At 36.8% G+C, this 21,640-nt stretch overlaps 1 protein-coding gene across 17 annotated transcripts in view; it reads left to right on the top strand.

Moving 5' to 3' along the window:
- Positions 1-21,640, top strand: part of Emsy (EMSY transcriptional repressor, BRCA2 interacting) — a 71,844-nt gene that overhangs the window by 13,579 nt on the left and 36,625 nt on the right. For 10 of the 17 annotated variants that reach the window (XM_051192297.1, XM_051192295.1, XM_051192298.1 and 7 more), the window contains 5 exons: positions 2,497-2,672; positions 4,416-4,568; positions 6,334-6,593; positions 15,318-15,603; positions 18,677-18,931. In XM_051192297.1, the coding sequence (XP_051048254.1) occupies positions 2,497-2,672; positions 4,416-4,568; positions 6,334-6,593; positions 15,318-15,603; positions 18,677-18,931 (1,130 nt within the window). The remainder of the gene's footprint in view (positions 1-2,496; positions 2,673-4,415; positions 4,569-6,333; positions 6,594-15,317; positions 15,604-18,676; positions 18,932-21,640) is intronic. The other 7 variants (XM_051192304.1, XM_051192308.1, XM_051192303.1 and 4 more) reach the window with 2 other exon arrangements.

Raw genomic sequence — 21,640 nt, 5'->3', positions numbered from 1 at the left:
ATATCAGATCTCTGCACTTCTGCCAGCTATCAGGCATTCCCAGGATACTGTGTTTCTGTGTGATGATGCAGCTTTCTTAACTGCTGCCAACTGTAGCTCATTAGTATGTGGCTTTCTCAGAGCAGGATTTGCATCTTCCTTGTGGTCCTTGGATGACTAGAGAGGCAGGCGAGTGTACAAACTGAGGGGACCTGTGAACCCTCAGGTACAATATTTAATTTCTAAATTTTCTTAGATGACTTGTGCAGCTAACACATATTTACAACCTTGTCACTAAGCAAATTGGAACTTTTGACCTAATTCTAACAAGATATTTCATTTCTCATTCATTTAATGTTTGAGCATGCTTGCATGAGTGGACATTTGGGAGACTTACAGTTCTTCCTAAAAGTTGCAGTTGTCTTTTTGCACTGCAAGCTTCATTTTTTCAGGAGCATATGTCCATGTGCTTCATATTATTAATCTTCCACAATTTCTGCCACCATTTAAACAATACACCAGGTAAGTGTAGAAGTCATTGTATTTGTGTGGTAAACTCATACTAAATAAATTTATCAGTGATAGTCTAATAAAATTATATCAGAATAGGAGTGCTATCATAGAAAATGGTAGTTTTTGGAATATTTTCATTTAACAATTTGTAATAACACTTTTATGTCTTTTTGTTTGTACTATTTTTTTTTTTAACTAGTGTTAACATGGAGCTTATGTCATATATTTGTGAGGTTAGTGGGGCCTCAGGAAGTCCACCCTTCCTTATGTAATACTGCTTTAAATTACAAAAGAATATATTTTTCTCAGTAACCTAACTGGATTTGCCAGCTTTTAGAAATTCTTCAACTTATATCCTTTTTCTTTCACCTTCTTCTTTCCCACTTTCCTTCCTTTCCTCTTCCCTTCCTTCCCTCTCTTCCCCCTCCCTTTGTCCCTTCCTTTTTTTTGAGACAATGTTTTATTTTCTTTTGGTGTTTTGAGACAGGGTCTCATTATGTACCCTTGGCTGGCCTGGAATTGACTATGTAAACTAGGCTGACTATGAACTCAGTTTACTTTTACTAAGAGGGTGCTGGGATTAAAGGCTAAAGGCTTGTGTTATCATGCCTGTTTTAAATACCTTTTAAGTTGTAATTTATTCCCTGCAGCAAAAGTTGGCAGTAATTAGACAATAATTGCTCAATTGGTATAAAGAAAAAGCTACCCATAAAACCCACTAGAAAACTTTTATTCTTTGTTTATGATATGACAAATAATTATGGAAGCATAATATATACTTGTTGAAGGAGACATTTATTAGTATTGTAGCTGTAGGCAAGTTATTTAACTTCTCTGTGACTTAGTTTCTCATTCTAGAAAATGGAGATGCCAATACTATCAATTTCATAGGATTGTTGAGGGAACTGAGTTAATATACATAAGCTATGTAGAGCAATGCCTGGTATGGAACATGCCCTTAGTTGATTTGAACAACACCCATCACTGTCACCGTCACCGTGGTTTCATAAAACTTGAGATATTTCTGATTTAGTAAAGAAAATTAGTTGTTTCTAGATTAATTTTAAACCTTGAACACTAATCATTAGGGTGTTTCATGAAGCCAAGAGAGAGATATAGCAACTGTCTTGATATTTTAACCTCTGGTCCGATTTCTGGAACAAAACTTATTTGAGATTTAAAGCAGAGAGTTTTAAAAATGTCTTAGAGAGGGTCCAGTTGCCTCAAGCGCTTTTTAGATAGAGTACACAGTACACCGTACAAATAAAGTGAAATAGTGTGGATTTCTTTTAGAATGCTTAGTTCTACTCTTTTTTTTTTTTTTTTTTTTTTTAAACAGGAAGGGTGATAATATAAAAATGCAGTGAGCAGCAGCACCTGCTGTTGTGTACAGCTCTTCCCATCTTACTAACTCCTCTCGTTTACTGCCTCAGTTTTTCGGGTTTGAAAGCCTTTAGAATCTCTGGCCATGTGGGCAGTTAGAAAATTTTGCAAAGATTCACTGAACTCCACCTTTAACTGTAAAAGAAACTCTGATTCTTAACAGTACCAGTGTTTTTACTTTCTTTGTATAGTTACAAAATTAAGTTCTCCCATCCAAGTACTAACCAGGCCTGACCCTGCTTAGCTTCCAAGATTAGACGAGATCGGGCGCATTCAGGGTGGTATGGCCCTAGACCAAAATTAAGTTCTAAAAGTTAATTTTATTAATAGAAATATTTGTTTTCATTTGTGAAATCCAGTTTCATAAAACTAATACCAATTTTTTTTTATTTTCAAAGCATAGAAAAAAAATTTCATAGTTATTCAAATTATAGAATAATGTGTATAAGAACCTTGGTGTGTGGCATTCCTTGAATTTAATTGTACCTAAGTTGATCTTGCTTGCTTAAAATGAAGCTTCTCCGGAATTCAGGGTACTTCTTATCATTTAAAAGATTGTGCTTGTTTGACTCATTTTTAGCAAGTGCAAACCCTTGTAGCAGCATTTTCTCTTTTGTTTAGTATGTCTGGACCTAATAGTTCTTCAGAATGGTCCATTGAAGGGCGTAGATTGGTACCACTGATGCCCCGGCTGGTTCCCCAGACTGCCTTCACTGTAACAGCAAATGCTGTGGCCAACGCAGCTGTCCAGCACAATGCATCCCTTCCCGTGCCTGCAGAGACAGCAAGCAAAGAAGGTGAGTAGGAATACTGCTGTTAGAGAAAATTCTTCTCAGAACTTTTCATCTATTTTTAGTAAGTGCTTATAAATTATGAGATTGGTATATCTTTGATTCTGAAAGTAGAACTCCATCAAAATCAGATTTCTAGTTTTTTTTTTTTTTTTTTTGAGTTTTCGAGACAGGGTTTCTCTGTGTAGTCTTGGCTGTCCTAGAACTAGCTCTGTAGACCAGGCTGGCCTTGAACTCACAGAGATCTGCCTGCCTCTGCCGCCTGAGTGCTGGGACTAAAGGCATTCGTCACCATTACCCGCCCCAAATCAGATTTCTTTAAGGGAAAATAATGTTAATCACAGAAAAAGTTTTCTCAGATTGAATTTCTGACATTTGTCTTATATTGTTTTGTTTTGTTTTTGAGACCAAACCAAGTGTTCTAGCCCAGGCTGGACTCAGTTGAGGTAGTCCTTTCATCTCAGACTCCCTGCTGCTGAGGTTACAGATATGAGCCACTATGCCTTCTGAGTGTCTCTTGTTAGAGATGAATGGAAGGACTTAATGAATCACAGTAGAAAATAAACAAGATGACAGAAATACCTTCTGGATAAAAGATGCTGAACTGATAGATCCACAAAATAAAACTATTTTTGGTCTTTTTGCATCAATGGTACACGTAGCCTTTCTGTTCCAGCCAATGAGCACTTTCTTACTGTTACTTAATCTAGTAATTGCCATGCTTTAAACAATCTTTAAATTCTTTTACTAAGGTGATAATAAATTTGAGAGTATTCTTGGATTAAAAGCAACTCTGAAGACTATGTGTTTGCCAGATTACATTGAGAAATTGCTTTGTCTTGTCTAGTGGTGGGCCTTGCATACAATGAGAAAGCCAGGCTTGGCTCTATGCCAAAGAAAGCTATATTTTCAGGGAGGCAGTTATCTGTGCAAACTTAGCCTCTACCGGATTTCTATTTTCTTCATTGTTGGCAGTTACATCTCCTCTCTTCCCACTTTTACCTTCTCCTTTTGCTAGCTGATAGAATGGGAAGAAAATTGGGTTCCTAATAGTAAAATTGGTGATTGGGATCAAGGTTTATTATTATTTCCTAGGTTTGTGACCTTACCAAATCTTACAGTCTGTAAACTATGGGCTCCTCATCTTTAAAAGTGAGATGTGGTGTGAGAGTTGGTGATGATGGAAAAGATTGAGCATATTATCTTACGTGGTAACTCCAGGCTATTCCTGTGTTGTGCCCTTTCATTGAATGATAAGGAGGTTGAAATTTGATGTCATCATTATTTTAGTTATTGTTGCACCACTTGGTTGGCAAATGACAGAAGAGTTAGTTTGTTTCTCCTGTAAGTGCTTTGGAAATTGTTGTGGTTAGGGAAAAGTTAACATTAGTGGTCCTGCTATTGGTATTAAAGAGTATTTCAGTTTTGTACCTGTTGTCCAGTTCTTGCTGTTATGAGAAATGATTTTCCTTTTTCTCAGAATAGTTTTAAACTTGTTTGCTTTGTACCTCCATTCTTCATTTCCAGTTACCTGTTGATGAGCTGGTAAATACTTGGGAAGACCCATTAAGTGATTTTCAAAATAGTCTTTAACCCTTGAGTCTAGTACCTTGTACTAGCATCTAGCTTCTGATCATATGAAAATGATAAAGTTGACCTGCAATAAAAGTAATTTCTCTATATGTCTGGACAGTTGTGGTGAAAGTTAACAGCAAACTTTTTTTAATTTTTCTTTTATCATTCCTTCAGTAGTGGTTTGCTATTCCTACACAAGTACCACATCAACCCCAACCTCTACCCCTGTTCCAAGTGGCAGCATAGCAACGGTTAAGTCTCCGAGACCTGCCAGTCCTGCCTCCAGTGTAGTTGTCTTGCCAAGTGGAAGTACTGTATATGTCAAAAGTAAGTGATGCCTCAGTGTTATCAGGCCCTCTGGACAAAATGCTGTACTCTAGGCTTTGATTTGATCTGCTTTTCTGGAGTCAGTCATTGTGGCACATGCTGATTTTAGTGGTTATTTTGTGTTTGGAGATTCTAAAGACTTCTTATCTGTATGTATGACTAGGTATTTGTTCTTTCGTCAGTTCTGGGATTTGATAAATCATTTTTTGCTTTTTGGAAATCTGCCTTTGCACAGTGCTGTCCTTTAGACATTCACATCTTTTGAGTCCTGTGGAACACAGACATGAATAGGAACTGAAGGCATGTCCTTATGTGACTATCAGATGTTTTCCTTCAATCCCGGTCTTTGTAGTGTTTTCTTGAGTTACTCCTTGTGTCATCCAGCTCTTACATTTAGTGACTCATTCTAGAGGCTACCTTTTATATTTCTACTTGACATAATCTTTAAAAAAGTTTTTTATTTGTAGTTTTAAATTTCCGATTCCACTCTGCTCTGAACAATAGTCTCTTCTGAGAACAGAATCTCACTGTGTAGCCCCACTGGCCTCAGACTTGAGACCCTTCTGCTTCAGCCTCCAAGTGCTGGGATCACTGCTGTGCTCCCTTACTTGGCTCTACAGAACAGTTTGATGTCTAGCCTTTTTATGTCAGTGTCTCTTAATTTTATTTTAAAAAGTGTTTTGTACTTTATTTTGTTCACTTTGCTTTTTGTCATTAGTATTTGGTTTTAATTGGTCTCAATATGCTAATAAGTTTGATTTCCTTATAGATTTTAGAGGTGACATTTGCCTTTTAAAGACAGGTTTCTAGGTCATTGCCAATACTGTATAGAGTCTAAAAATTGAAGTTGTAAAGACTTATATTTTATCACCAATTCCATGAGTCATACTATGTAATTTCTATGTGTGCTCTATAGAAATTTCCCATGTATGTTGCTTTGTTTATTTATCATATGAATTTTATAAAATCTATAAAAGAATTGAAGTTTTTAGGCCATAAAAATGCTAAGAATCATGGGCTGTTATGTTCATCTCAGGTTTCTGTAGATTTAACCAATGTGGTCTTTAGAAATGACTCTCAGGGCCTAAGTTTTAAAATCATTTTTAAAACTACTCTTAGTGAATCTCAAACACTAAGAAACCATTTCATAAATTAATGCACTTTCAAGTTACAAGAACTGTATCATTTTATACTCAAAGACAATGTTAGTTTTTATTATTCATTCACCAACTTCCTGCAATTCGCTATACCAGGGAAACAAAAGTTGGCTTTGTCATTCTTGTCTGAGAGGTCATTAATATGGGAGATGTGCAGACCATTATATTGTCATGTGGTAAGTGGTACAGAAGAGTATGTACAAAGTGCTTTATGTACTGCTCGGGAGTGGTGGATTAGCTCTGCATCAAGGAAGGGGAGGCTTCACAGAGAAGGTGGCTTGCAGGGTGAAGAATAGGTCTTTGAGGCTGGTGGTGTTCCTCAAAGAAAAATATGATATGCAGACTCAGATAAAAGGTTAAAAGCACGGACTGTTCTTTCAGAGGACCTGGGTTCAATTCCCAGCACTCACATGGCAGCTCACAACTTTCTGTAACTGCAAGATCTGACACCCTCACACATGCAGGCAAAACACCAATGCACATAAAACAAAAGGTAAATTATAAAAAAAGAAAGGGAGAGGCAAAGGATGACATGGATGTTTTAAAAAATAAAGTATAAGAGGCAATGCTAGTTTTGTATAAGTAGGAGTACTTTCATTGTCTTACAGGTGTTAGCTGTTCAGATGAAGATGAAAAACCCAGAAAACGCAGGCGAACAAACTCTTCTAGTTCTTCTCCTGTAGTCCTGAAAGAAGTTCCAAAGGCTGTTGTTCCAGTGTCAAAGACCATCACTGTGCCTGTGAGTGGCAGTCCCAAGATGAGCAACATCATGCAAAGCATTGCCAACTCCTTGCCACCCCACATGTCACCTGTGAAAATAACTTTCACCAAACCATCAACACAGACAACAAACACAACAACACAGAAGGTATGTGGTGGAAGGAGTCTCAGTCATTCTGTCTCTTTCATACAGTATGATTTAGAGTTGATGGTCATATACTGAGTGCTTACTATGTACTTGGCATTATGTTAGGAATGCTTACATCTCTTGTTTAATTCTGCACATAAAACATTGAGTTAGGTATTATTATTCACTTCTTAAAGATGAGGATTAGGTGCCAGATAGTTTGCTTAAGGTGACAGCAGATCTGCGTCCTGACTTATGGTGTATTTGATAATTGTAATGCCATTTTGAAACAAACTAGAAAAGTTTTAAAGTCTTTGTTTGTGTGGTCTTATGCTTAGGAAGTGAGTTTTGCTTTGCCAGTAGAGTTAAGTGTTTCTTAGAAAAAAGAAGGGATATGAGTAAGTGAATAATTGTTATTTTCCTTTTTATTATTTGCATGTTGTTTTGCATTCATTTCTGACCACAAGTCACTGGTACTCTGTCAATTTCATGTTATTGCAATCCTGTCTCCACACTGGTGTGGAGTGTGATGACATGAGGTTTATTTTACACCTGTGTTTCTGGGGTTTCCTTTTTAGCATCTTTCTGTTCTTCCCTTTTTATTAGTTTATTTATTTTGCTAAAGTATGTCCTTTAGTAGCTTCCCAGTGTATTAGTGGCTGAGAAGTTTTTTGAAACCCTGTGTAGACAAAGGAAATTTTTTCCCTCTGAGTTTTGAGATACCCAGTGCTATTCTGTTTTTTAGCTCCTAGTTTTGTCTTTGGATACTCTATTTAGAGTACTGAAACAGCAAAGACTTAGATTGTATCCTTAGAGCTTTTTATACTGTACACTCATGCCTTTAGTTCTCAGAAGTTCTTGGGTTAACTCTTTGATGTCCTACATTTCCTTTGTAGATCACTTATTGAGAATTTGGAACTTCCTGAATCGATCCTCATTGATTTTCTCATACTGCTCATTTCTATTTCCCATCCAGCCCCAACTGTAGCATAGCGGCTAAGGATATGGGTTTTGGAACTAGACTTTATTAATTTTAATTCCAGCTTGCCACTAGCTGTAGCACAAGTAATACAAACCCAGAGACAGATGATCGGGCTTAAAGCTGAAGATCAGAGAAGCAAAATGGTCAGCCACTGGCTCTTACCTCTGCCTCAGACCAAAGGGGTGGTTCTGTCCTCAGATTGCATCTCCAGACTCCACTGCTCGTCAGACTCCTTTCAGACTGCCTAGATTGCCTCTGTCTCTACAAATCCTCAGACTGCCATTCATTCTTGTGTCTTCCTGTCTTGCATTCGTCTCTCTGCCCAGCCATATCACTCCTGTCTCCACCTCCCTAGTGCTGGGGTTAAAGGCATATGATCCCAAGTGCTGGGATCAAAGGTGTGAGCTCTGTTTCTCTTTTAGAATGATTCACTCTGATGTAGCTTAGGGTATCCTTGAACTCACACAGATCCATCTGCCTCTGAGCTGGGATTAAAGGTGTGGCCACTACTTCCTGTCCTCTATGGCTAACTAATGGCTTAGGTGTGTGGATAACTTATGGCTTAGTTCTGCACTCTGATCTTCAGACAAGCTTTATTAGATCATAAACAAAATATCAACCACAACTAGCTTTTTGACTGTGGGGGAAACTAAACTCTATGTCCAGGGTTTCTCTGTGAAATAGAGAGCAAAACCCCCAGTGTTTATATAAGATCTTTGGATATAATAAATAATATATGTAAAGCTGTTAGAAGAGAGCTTAACATGGGTAAATGTGTATTGTCATTTTCTATACTTTTGATCAGTGCCCTATATTACTTGCATGGAATTGTTCATTTTTGCTATCATACTTTATTTTTCATGATGAAATCATCTCACTATTTAGTTCAGTTCAGCCTTCGACTTACTGTGTTGCTTTGGCTGATCTTGAATGCCTGAGTGCTAAGGATCATAGGCATGCATTAATATACTTGGCAACCATTATACTTTAAATTTCTAATAATTCTTCCTTCTTCTGTAGATGTTCCTTGTTTTCCTTTTTAAAAATAACATCCTGCTTTTTGGTAGGATGATTATATTCTTTTATTTGGTTATATTCATAAGTCTTTTGGTTTGGTTTTCTTTTTTTCATGCTCTTTATTTTACCTGTTAGTTCATTTTATTACTTGATGTTTTTCTTTTCAGATTTTCCTTAAGCATCTGGCAGTCAGCTTACATATGAAATTCACACATTAACTACTCTGTCCCTTTGCCACTTGTCCTTAGGGTTGTCAGATTCATCAGGCAAGCATCTTCTAGTTTCTTGCTTTGAGTATTATAAACTTTGCTGCCAGTGCTTTGGAGTAAATGGTGAATAATAAGTGTTTCTGAGTCTTTTCTTATCTCAGGGACAAGAGTAATGCCAAATCAAAGTATTTAAGTTGTGATACAGAGCTTGCACCTAGAAAATGTGAGTTCTTTTGCTTTGCTGAGTGCTTTTGAAAGTCAGCATTTCACTAATTTGCTGATAACAATGAACTGTTTCAAATATATGAATCAACTATTTTTGATGGTTTGTGTTTATCGAACATAAGGTTTGTGTTTTTACTTGATTTCAAGTAAGCCACTTTTTACATTGTGTTGGTTATTCCTTTTTTTTCCTGGTGTGTGTGTGTGTGTGTGTGTGTGTGTGTGTGTGTGTGTGTGTGAGAGAGAACCCAGGTGTGTGTGTGTGTGTGTGTGTGTGAGAACCCAGGGTCTTGTATATACTGGACAAGTACTCTACCACTGTGTGTGTGTGTGTGTGTGTGTGTGTGTGTGTGTGTGTGTGTGTGTGTGAACCCAGGGTCTTGTATATACTGGACAAGTACTCTACCACTGAGCTGTATCATCCTTAGCTCTTTCTGAGCTTGATACCAACTGACTATTATATGAATGTTTCAGGTTGTTAAATCTCTTCAAATTTTTTATTACTTTTCAAATTTAAATTAAAAATGAACTTATTTTACAAACCAATCCCAGTTCCCTCTCCTTCTTATCCTCCCACTCCCCCCCCCCCACCATCTCCCTATTCCACTCCCCCATCCACTCCTCAGAAAGGGTGATGCCTTTCATGGGGGATCATCAAAGTCTGTCACATCATTTGGGGCAGGACTGAGGCCCTCCCCCCATATCTAGGCTGAGAGAGTATCCCTTCATAGGGAATGGGCTCCAAAAAGCCAGTTCATGCACTAAGTATAAATACTGGTTTCACTGCCAGAGGCCCCATAGACTACCCAAGCCTCCCAATTGATACCCACATTCTGGGGACCTAGTTCGGTCTTATATAGGTTCCCCAGCTGTCAGTCTGTAGTTTGTGAACTCCCACTTGCTCAGGTCAGCTGTTTTCTGTGGATTTCTCCAACATGATCTTGACCCCTTTGCTCATCACTCCTCCCTCTCTACAACTGGATTTCAAGAGTTTGGCTCATCATTTAGCTGTGAATCTCTGCTTCTGCTTCTATCAGCTATTGGATGAAGGCTCTATGATGGCATTTAAGGTAGTCATCAATCTCAATTTAGGGGAAGGGCATTTAAGGTAGCCTCTCCACTATTGCTTAGATTCTTAGTTGGTGTCATCCTTGTTGATTCCTGGGAATTTCCCTAGTGCCAGGTTTCTAGTTAAGCCCATAACAGCTCCCTCTATCAAGGTATCTCTTTCCTTGCTCTCCTTCTGTGTCTTTCTCCCAACTTGACCTCCCTGGTCCCTCATGTTTTCCTCCCCCTCTCCTTCTCCCCTTCTGTCTCTCCTACAGGTTTTTAAATCTTATAGTAATGTTTTTACTGCCTTCATTGCTTGATCTTATGGCTATTCTTTTCTCTTTTCATCTACTTAAAAATGACTTTAGTATTCAAGAAATAGGGTAGGAAAGTAGTAAGAGTTCCTACATTTTTTTTTCTGTATTCTTTTGTTCCTGGTGTGTGTTTTGTTTTTATTTATTATGTTTTTTAAGTAGTTGATGTTATAAATTACAGGTTTATTTTCTGTTTCTCCCATGTACTGCTGAGGGTAGCTTAGGTCTCTGTTTTATTTATGACAAGATTCCCTAGTATTTAGAACAATGCCTTGGCATGTACTAGATGCTAATTAATATTTGTTGAATGAATGAAATAATAAATGAACAAATCAATACACACATAACTAGATCTGACTCCAGTACTGTCTGGTCATTTTAGGCAAGCATTTTCCCACAGAGCTGTGTCACTGGCCCATTGCTAACTGCTTGAACCTGTTTCCTTTTAAGACAAAAGTAATAATAGCACTTCTTAAGAGTTACCAGGAAAATTAGATAAGATTATTCACTGAAGATAATTATAGTCCATACAATGAGTGTTTAATAAATGTAACCTAACATTGTTAACTTTCTAATTTGGCAGATTTACATAAAAAACGTTTGTAACAGATAGGATTCCTTTTAAGTGGAGTCTGAATGCTTTGTTTTCATTTTCTTTTTTCTTTACTGACTCTTGTTTTTATCTTCATGATTTTGAGGTGAGAATGAATATTTGAGGTTGTTAGACAGACTCATGCTTTTAAGGAGGCACATTTATTTTCAAAGTCATATGTAGCCATGCCATGAATTTTCAGATTCAGAAATTTAGATTTACTTGTGTTTAAAAAAAAAAAAAGGAAAGCATTTAACCCTGGCTGTGGTGGTGCACGCACGTCTTTAGACCTAGCACTTGGGAGGTAAAGACAGGTGAATCTTTGAGTTTAAGGCCAGCCTGGTCTGCAAGAGCTAGTTCTGGGAGAGCTAGGGCTACACAGAGAAACCCTGTCTCCAAAACAAACAAACAAACAAACAAAAACATATACATTTAAGGTAAATTTAAAAAGACTCATTTATTCCACAAATAATTACTGAGCATCTACTGTGTTCCACTTGTAAAACTGTGCTTTCTTACTTCATTCTTTCTCTGCCATCTATTTTTAAAGATTTTTTGGACTAGAGTATGGTTAGGACTAATAAATACACATTCTGTGTTTTGTTTTGTTTTCTGTTTTCTGGGTAATTGGATTTAAAAAATAATTTTATCCAAGGTTATTGTCATATTATATTTACCTTGGATTTCTCACAATTTGTGTTTAAGTCAACTTATCAATTAATTATTGTAGGTAAAGTGACTTTACATTAAGTATAATTGTTTTTGATTTTGTAAACGGTGTTCACATTTAAATAGGTTGTGCATATTCAGCATAGATACATTTCCACGTATGTTAATATGCCTCATTTAAAACAACATTGATACAGCACTGATCAAACAGAGCAACAGAATATAGCTTTATGCTTTCATGTGCTTGATTGATATTTTTCATTTTGTCCTTAGGGTGCAAGTCCCAGCACTCTTAAGGAGTTTTTGTGAGTGCTAGAAGGTCAGTAATTTGAATTATGGCCTGAATAAACACTGTGTGGCTCACTCCGCTTCAAAACCTTTTAATCTCCCTTGTTGTAATAAGCAACTTTAAAGTGTAAGTGATTTCTCCAGGGTGGAACTCTAGTTTGGGAAGCCCCTTTACAGATCAGAAATCATTTGTGTACTGAAATCTCAAACTATGTTTTATCATTTGTACCCGTAATCTAAGATATGCTTCTAAAGACCCTAGATTTATTCTTTTCTTAATGGTTGACTCCTGCTTTCATTCTTAAATTTCAAATATTTGAACTGTGCACACTTTTCTTTCCTGTCCATGCCCAACATTGCTAATTAACTATGGCGTTCTTTCCTGCCAAGCCTGATGAATCCTCTTTTGTACCGCAGTCATCAGCATTGTGCCTCCTGGAAGCTGTGACTAGTGGTTCAGGATTGACAAAAGTGAAACCCAATTGCCTTTAGTACCCTAATTAGTTTGGGTCTGGTAGCTATGAATTCTTTGTATACTCAGGGATATCAGCATTAGGCAGGGAAAGAAAGAAAATGTTTCTAATGAAACAAACACAGTATATATACTCATCGTTTTTGGATAGAAGTGATCTACAATGCTGTATTCATATCCATCTAACATTAAATAGGAATAGTAAGCTTCTAGTAAGTACCATTTATTAACTGTCAAATATTGACCACCTGCTATGTGCCTAGTAGATGCTTCACACGATTATATCATCTAATCCTTGTAATGGTTTTGTAAGGTTGGAATTATTATCCCTATTTTATAGAAAAAAATAAATTGGAACTTAACGATTTTAACATGTCCAGGGGCCTGTCACTTGAAAGTGGCGGAGGCAAGAAGATCTAAGCGCAGGCTCATTTGACTCTGAAGGTTATGACCCTCTTGCTGTGTTGGCCAATTCTCAGTTTGTATAATAGTTTCTCGGTTGTTTTCAATAATCTTGCATATTGTTTGCTAATCAGCCTGCTTGTGGTTATACTGACCAACTTTCTACAAATGTCTGCTGGTTAAAATATGTCTTGTTTGCTAAAACAACACACTCTTTAAAGTAATGGACAAGTACTAATGTCTTAATTTCTTTGTTAATTGAAAATATGTAGTAATGATATAGTTTATGTTTCCTTATTGATGTAGATACCAAGTACAAACTCACTCAAATTTTTTGACTGATTTAACTTCAGACTTTCTTTAGGACCAATGTAAAGCTGTAAAAGAATTTCTTCTGTAATTTTTTGGATTTTTTTTTTTTTTTTTTAGAACAATTTGTTCTGTCTTAGATAGGCACAAATAATTTTAGTGAAAGAACTGGGTATCACTATAGCACTGCTTACTCACTCCAAAATAAAACTGTGATGCATGCTACCAAAGCATAAGTAACTTTTGTGTTCTTTCCTGTGAAATGGGGATAATAATAGTATCTGTATCATGGGATTTGGGGACAGCTAAATAAGCCCATGCATATATTAACTCTGGGAGCTTTTCTTGGTTCCTCTCTAGGAACTCTACTGTTGTCATTCATCCACAAGTTTTAGTTTCTCTACTTGTCAGAATGATTTGTATCTGGTCACTTCGCTTTCTTTCTGATAACACCCCAGCCCAAGAAACTGCTGTCACTTTTGGCCTGCTGTAGTAGCTTCTACTCTTGCCTCTACTTCATGGCAACTAGAATGATCTTTTAAAATAAACATCACATCTTGTTTTTGTTCTTAAAAATCTTCCCGTGGCTTCTTAATTGTTCTTAATATGAAATCCAGATACTTTAGTCTTCTGCTTTTAACCTTCTTTGCTGTAGGCTTTCTATACTGCTTTTCTTTCTTTTTTAAACCTATTGGGTGATTTTGACCATGGGTCTTTTATTCAGTGCTAGTCTCTGTGAAATGTATTGCTGCTAAATCTCTTACTGGCTAAAGCTTGACTTCTCTTTCTTTATATCTGTTCTTTATAATAGACTAGGGGTACACCCTGCTATTTCACCTATAAGGTGTAAAACTAACAGCTCCCACCAACACATTGGTCACTCCCATTTCTGCTGGTTTATAAGAACTTCTTAATTTGGCTGTACTACTCTCACTGCCCTATGGTAGCTTCCATCTAGCAGATAGATACTTTAGAAAAATAGATTCAATTTTTTAGATGTTTTAGATTTACAGAAAATTTATAAAAGTTTACATCTTTCCCTGTTAATATTTCTCATTAGTGTGATGCATTGTTTTAATTAATAGTAATAATGCATTATTATTAATATTAACTTAAGTTCATAGTTTATTTGGATTTCCTTGGCTTTACTTACTGTCTTTTTCTGTTCCAGGATTTCCATCCAGGATGCCACATTCTATTTACCTGTTTTGTCTCCTTAAATACCTCTCAGTGTGAAAATTTCTCAGATTTTCCTGTTTTTTTTTTTTTTTTTTAAACTATTATTTTTGACAGGCCAGGTGTTTTAGAAAGATGCCCCACTCCTAGAATTTGCTTGATGTTTTTCTCTTTATTAGATTAGGGTTATGAACTTTATGGAGGGAGATCACAGAGAACTACTGCTACTTGCTTCACATCATATGAAAGGACATGAACTATCATGACTTTACATTTTCTAGTCCTCTATTACTTCTCAATAGTTATGTGCTTTATGAATACCAGTCTGTCCCTTAGATCTTTAAAGCTCTTGAGTACCCAAAGCTTGCTTTTGTCTTGGGGCCTTTGTTTTCTACTCCCCATGCCACTGAGTGTCCTTCTAAGTGTTAACAGTACATGGTTCACACTCTGACCTCTCTTGTTTCTGCTCAAATGTCACCTTACATAAAGATCTTCACTGAGTACTTTATTTAAAAAAAAAAAAAATCTACACTCAAATCATCCCTTTTTTTTTTTTTTTTCTTTACACTGGTTTGTTGTCTTTTCCATTTGTTTCTACATGTCATGTATTTTTTGTTTCTCTCTCTGCACTAGAATATAAACTCCATGCAAGTAAGTTTTGTTCATTCTTCTATCCTCAGCATCTAGAACAATGCCTGGCACATAGTAGATGCTCAATAAGTATTTACAAGTGAACAAATCTCAATTACTTTCTCATGTGATGGAGTGAATTTATCCCCTAAATAGTGTATGGTTTATTGGGATGCTTACAGAGCCACATCATGCACAACACTGAACACTGTCTCTTAAAATACTTGCTGAAAATTTGTATTTTTAGGTAGTTTTGATTATTGCTGGTAAAGGAAAGTGTTAATATACTTTTAATTAGGTATATCTTCCTCTCTGTTGAATTGCTTTTCCTATTTCAAAACTTAGTTTTGAATTGTATATACATTGATGGTATACAGTATGTACATGAAAATAACTTATTTTTCCTCCTTTAGGTTATTATAGTGACCACATCTCCAAGTTCAACCTTCGTGCCCAACATTCTCTCCAAATCCCATAACTATGCAGCAGTCACTAAGCTTGTACCAACATCAGTCATTGCTTCCACAACTCAGAAGCCACCGGTTGTTATAACTGCATCACAGTCCTCTCTGGTCAGCAGCAGTAGCAGCAGCAGCAGCAGCAACCCCAGTTCCACGCTATCACCTATTTCTAGTACAGTTGCAGTAACAGCCGTGGTATCTTCCACACCATCCGTGGTCATGTCAACAGTAGCACAAGGTGAGTGGTGAGCCACTATTTAATTCTGTCCTTGTGTGGAGGGATTTTTGAAGACAACAGGGGGAGGGGAGGGGAGGGAGGGAGAGAGAGAGAGAGAGAGAGTGAGAGAGAGAGAGTTAGGTCAGTGATGACTTCCCTGCTTACCCTCCCTTAGCTTGAGAATGAAGTGTTCACAATTTTCTTTTCTCTGTAATTCCTACACCTTGTCCTGTCTTCCTCCCCACCCCATTCCTTTCTAAGATCATTTATGCATGCCTTTAATCCCAGTGCTTGGGAGGCAGAGGCAGGTGAATCTCTGAGTCCAGCCTGGTCTACAGAGTAAATTCCAGGACAGCCAGGGCTACACAGAGAAATCATGTCTCAAACAAACACAAACAAACAGAAAACAAAATAAAACAAATAACAACAAAAACCCATGGAAGCAAATAGACACATATTTAGGCTTTTCCTCAGCATATTATATGTGCTGCTGTGCACTTGAATGTTTGGAAAGGAGAATTTGTAATTTGGTGTTTAAAAGTCTGGTTGGTGCTGGTATCGTAGAGAGGTGTGAATTGTGTGTATTTGAAAATAGTTTATTTTTAGAGGACTGCTTCTTTCTTGGTCCTTTACTCAAGATTGAAAGCTATGTCTAGCTTTTTGGTTGATTCTCAGTTCTGTTCTTTTGCTCTCCAAAAACTAACGAATGGGTCATTGCTAATTACTTAGGTTGATTGTATTTTTTTTTTATTTTGTTGCCAGCATCTCTTGTGTGATAAGATTTTTTTTTTTCTTTCATTTTATGCTTTTCCTCTTGTTTCCTGTGGACTTTATGAATTCCTTTCGTAATAGTGTGACAGTCTTCTCTTGACCTTAGTTCTCCTACCCTGTGCCTGCTTCAGGTTATAATATGTTGCTTATAGTATGTTTTTGTATATATTTGTGTGGGCATGCATGTTCATAACACACATGTGAAAGTCAATTGTAATTGTTTCTCTCCTACCATGTGGGTCTACGGATCCAACTCATGTCCTCAGGCATGGCAATCCCCTGTATCTGCTGACCCATTTCACCAGCCCAGAAATAATGTTTGTTTCTTTTTAAAAATTGAAAGTGTTTAACCAGTATGTTGTCTCATTCTTGCTTTTTTTTCCTTTAGTATTTTCTTAAACACACAAAACATGAGCAGTACACTTAACTTTTATGTATTATCTCTCTCCACTTATACTTTATTATTATGTATGCATGTAGGTGTGTTCATGTAGGTGTTACAGTGTCTGTCAGAAGACACCTTTATGTAGTTAGTTCTATTTTCCCACCTTTTTTGTGGGTTTGGGGATCAAACTCTAAAGATTGTCAAGCTTACACAGCAGATATTTTACCCCCTGAGCCATCTCTTTGGCCCAGCTTATACTTCTTTACATTAAAAGAGTTTTAGGGTGTCATATTACAGCCTTTAACTGTTTTATATATTGTTATTAGTCCTTTTTTTTTTTTTTTTTTTTTTTTTTTTTGTTTTAAATTTGGTATAAGGAAGCATTTCAGTTTGGGTAGCTTTGTTTTTTTTTGTTTTTTGTTTTTGTTTGTTTTTGTCTTTTTTTTTTTTTTTTTGGTTATTGTTGTTGTTTTGTTTTTGGAGACAGGGTTCTCTGTGTAGCTTTGTAAACCAGGGTGAGGCTGGCCTCAAACTCACAGAGATCCAACTGCCTCTGCCTCCCAAGTGCTGGGATTAAAGCACCACCACAGCCTGGCCAGGTTGGGCAGTTTTAGGTTGGAAAATGATTTATTTTTGGCTTATGGTTTGAAAATCTAAGATCAAGAACTTGTATCTTGTGATGACTTTCTTGCTTCAGAGCTTCAAGATAGTGCATAGTGGTCACAAGAGACAGGGTGTGCATATGTGTGCCTTTTCTGAGTTCTTTTTCTCTTAAAAAGCCATTAAGTCATTGGTTCCTCCCTAACTAGCTTGCTTAGTTTTAATGGTGTTCTAGAGGCTCTACTTCTAAACTGTATTCATTAAATCAGATGAAGTTTCTAGCATTTTAAGGCTTTACATTGGAGATTAAATTTTAACACATGGGCTCTGGTATATACTCAAACCATAGCATGAATTTAGTCAAAATTACCAATGTAGTAGCTTCATTCATAATTTTTCCAAAGGTAGATTAATATGTTTTATTTAATGGTCTTCCCTGTATTCTTTTGGGCATCCAAATGTACAATAAATTAATGATTCTGGAGTCTGACTGGATTAATGTCTGAATTTATTTGCAAAAATGTGATGAATGATTGAATGAATGACTGCACATAAATAAGTATTGATTGACTTACTGCTTTTTAAAAAATTATTTATTTTTTATTTTACATGTTGATCCCAGTTCCCTCTCCTTCCCGCCTTCCCTCGACTTACTGCTTTTTAAGAAACTTTATTATTTCAGAAGTTCATAAGACAAAGGCTTCATTCAGTTAAGTTAGGTGAATCATTGGACCAACAAGAAATTTTTTCCCGCCACTGCTAGTTAGATATGTACATTGTTGGCATTATAGCCAGCCATGAAAGTATCCAAAGGAAGAAGAGAAAAATTCCTTTTTGTGTATCCTTCCTAAGGAAAAGATTCCTCTCATAACATGTTGGCTATAACTAGCTTTACCTTATTGCTGGGAAAAGTAATGGAGTAGCATGGCAAGCTTAAACCAATTGAGAATTCCCCTCTAAAGCTGACTTAGGGACAGGTCTCCATCAAGTGTATGCCGATGCCCAGAAATGTGGATTCTTAAGGGGAAAAAACTTGGTTTTGTTAGAAAGGAAAAAAGAAATTAGACTAGCAACCAGCAGTAGTAACAGAATTAAACTACAGTGAAAAGAAGTAAAATGGTTACAGAAAAATTAGTAACTTGTTAATGAAGCAAGACTGTATTCAAGAGTGTGTGGGCACTGTAATTAGTCTACTTAATAGATGTTTTTATAACACTTGACTTTATATTTGCTCCTTTGTGTTTCCAGGGTATTAGTTGGCTGATGAAATGGTTCAAATCCTCCTTGTTTTGACGGCCCTACCCTCCCTCTTCCTAAATCTTCTTTACTTTTCTGTAGGTGTGTCCACATCAGCAATCAAAATGGCATCGACAAGACTTCCTTCCCCCAAAAGCTTAGTGAGTGCCCCTACCCAGATTCTTGCACAGTTTCCTAAACAGCATCAGCAGTCTCCTAAGCAGCAGTTACATCAAGTGCAGCAACAGACACAGCAGCCAGTGGCCCAGCCTTCCTCAGTGTCTCAGCAGCAGCAACCTCAGCAGGCACCGTTGCCACCTGGTATCAAACCTACCATCCAGATCAAACAGGAGTCAGGTAACTGGGAAATGTGCATGAGGTCTGCTGGATATCCTCAATTTGCAGTTCTTCTGGTCCTGCAGGTCATTTGCATAGCATGTCTTACCATTTATTTAGACCTGGTTTCTAGTAGGAAATGCCTGTAAATGTTTTCTAAGCTATAGCCCTAAATGTCTGGTTTTCTTAGTGTCTCTAAATCATGGTTTTAATTTCCATTTCACATGTTTATTTTTAGTATGTAAACATGTTGCTGATTACATGTTTATTTTTAGTATATAAACATGTTGCTGAACTTGTATCCTTCTAGCTTGGTGAACTTTATTATTTGTGGGAGTATCTACATAGATTTCTTGGGGTTCCTATGTATGTAGGATGTATTTCATTGTGTCATATGTAAATAAGGACAGGGTTTTTCTTCTTTTCTATCAATCAGTATTCCTCCCCCACTTCTTTCCTCTCTCTTCTGTCTGATTTCACAAATTAGAATGAATAAGTAGGATTGACTGGAACAGGCATTGGTGTCTTGATCCCTATCTTGAGTAGAAGGCATTGGGTCTCTCAGTGTTGAGTGTGAGGCCTGTTACAGGATTTGTTTACGTGCTTTTTGAGCTGAGGACGTGGCATTTCCTCTTTCCTGGGGCTTTTCATTATGACTATGTGTCAGGTGCTGTCACAACCTGTTTTGTGTGCTCTGTTATGTTGAATCACATGGGTTGATTTTCTGTTGAACCAGTTATATATATGAAATAAGCTCCACTTGGTCATGGCATATAATTCTTTGTTATACATCAGTGGTTTCAGTTTTTATTTCTGTCCATGAGAGGTTGTTTGTTTTTTTTAATGTGTGTATATGGTGATTTTGTAGATGCATGTTCACATGTGATTATGTGCAGATGTGTATGTAGGTTTCTGTGTGAATGTATACAAGTACATGTGGAGGCCAGAGGTTGATGCTGGTATCCTTGATCACTCTTCGCCTCTTAAGTTGAGGCAGGGATTCTTATTTGAACTCTGTGTTTGCCTGTTTGTTTAGTTTGGTTACCTGGCTTGCTCTGGGATCCCTTGTCTCCAACTCTTACCTCTGGAATACTGGAATTATCTATAGGCAGGACACCACACATGCCTGGCATTTATGTGGATGCTGGGGATCTGAACTCAGTTCCTCAGATCATCTGTTGAGCCAACTCCCCTGCCTTGGGGAATGTTGGTATATAGTTGTTTTTATCTTTGCACTATCTTTGTCTACTTTGGTTATCAAGGTACTACTGGCCTGAGAGTGAGTTTGAAGTGTTCCGTTTTCTAGAAGAGATTAGGGAAGATTGGTATTAATTCCTTAAATACTTAGTGGACTTCTGTAGTGAGATATCTACTCTTAACAGACTTCAGTGAATCTGGTGGACGTGGAGATTTCAATTTTGGGAGCATTTAAATTATGAACTCACTTTTTTTTTATAGTAGGGAAACTATTTGGATTAACTTTCATATCCATTGAGTTTTGGTGGTTTATGATTTTTAAGTTTATTCATCTTTAAGTAGTCAAAATGGATAGTTATCACTATCAGTTCCTTATTATCCTTTACATGGCTACAAGGTCTGTACAAGTAACCATTTTCTTTGTCAGGCTTTCTAGGATTTTCAATATTATTGAGTTTAAAAAATTTTAATAAAGTTTTGCTTCATTAATCATTTTCTATTATAGTTTTTGGTTTTATTATTATTTTTCCCCCTTTGGCTTTGTTTTGCTTTTATAGTTTCTTGAGACTGGAATGTGGATTATTGATTAAAGACCTTTTTTTTCCTATCCATTTAGCTTTTAGTTCTATTACATCTATGTAACTATGTTTTGATACATCCTCAGCATTATTTTGCCAGCATTCTATGTATTTTTTTAATTTTTAATTTTTTTTTCTTTTGGCTTTTTGAGACAGGGTTTGTCTCTATTATTTTGGAGTCTGTCCTGGAACTAGCTCTGTAGACCAGGCTGGCCCTGAACTCACAGAGATCTACCTGCCCCTGCCCCTGTCTCTCAAGTGCTGGGATTAAAGGTATGCGCCACCAATGCCAGGTTCATTCTGCGTATTTTTATATATTGTCATTTTCTTACAATTTTTTTCTGAAACCTCCCTTGGGACTTCCTCTTTGATTTATTTATAGTTATGCTATTTTATTTCCAAAATGCTTACAAGGTTTGTTTGTTTGTTTGCTTGTTTCTGTTATTGGATCTTTCTTTTGGTGTTTTTTTTTTTTTTTTTTTTTTTTTTTTTTTTTTGGTATTTATTTCTAGTGGATTCTCCTATGGATTGGAAATATTCTCTATAGTATTTCAGTTGGCATTAAGCAAGTAGGAGGAGGATAAGCTGAAGTCCTGTTTTTACTGAAAAGAATGTCCTCTGGCTAAGAGCAGAAGTGATTTTGCACTCCATGACTGTAGCACTTTGGAATAGAATCACCAACTTATTGAGCTGAGGGAGGAGAAAGAGAACGATACTGGCTTAGATGTCACAGAACTTGACTTCAACTTTTGGATTTGGTTGGGTAGATGTTTCTTTGTTTGCTATTTGCCATAAAAGCACCTTCCAAAGTGTCTCAGTTAGGGTTTCTGTTGCTATAAAGAGATACCATGACTATGGCAACTTTTATAAAGGAAATCATTTAATGGGATGGCTAACAGTTTCAGAGGTTTAGTAAATTATAGTGGGACATGGCAGCATGCAGGTAGACATGGTG

Source organism: Phodopus roborovskii, unplaced genomic scaffold, assembly GCF_943737965.1.
Source record: "Phodopus roborovskii unplaced genomic scaffold, PHOROB, whole genome shotgun sequence".
In the NCBI taxonomy this organism is placed as follows: domain Eukaryota; kingdom Metazoa; phylum Chordata; class Mammalia; order Rodentia; family Cricetidae; genus Phodopus; species Phodopus roborovskii.
This window is presented reverse-complemented; position numbering and strand designations above follow the sequence as displayed.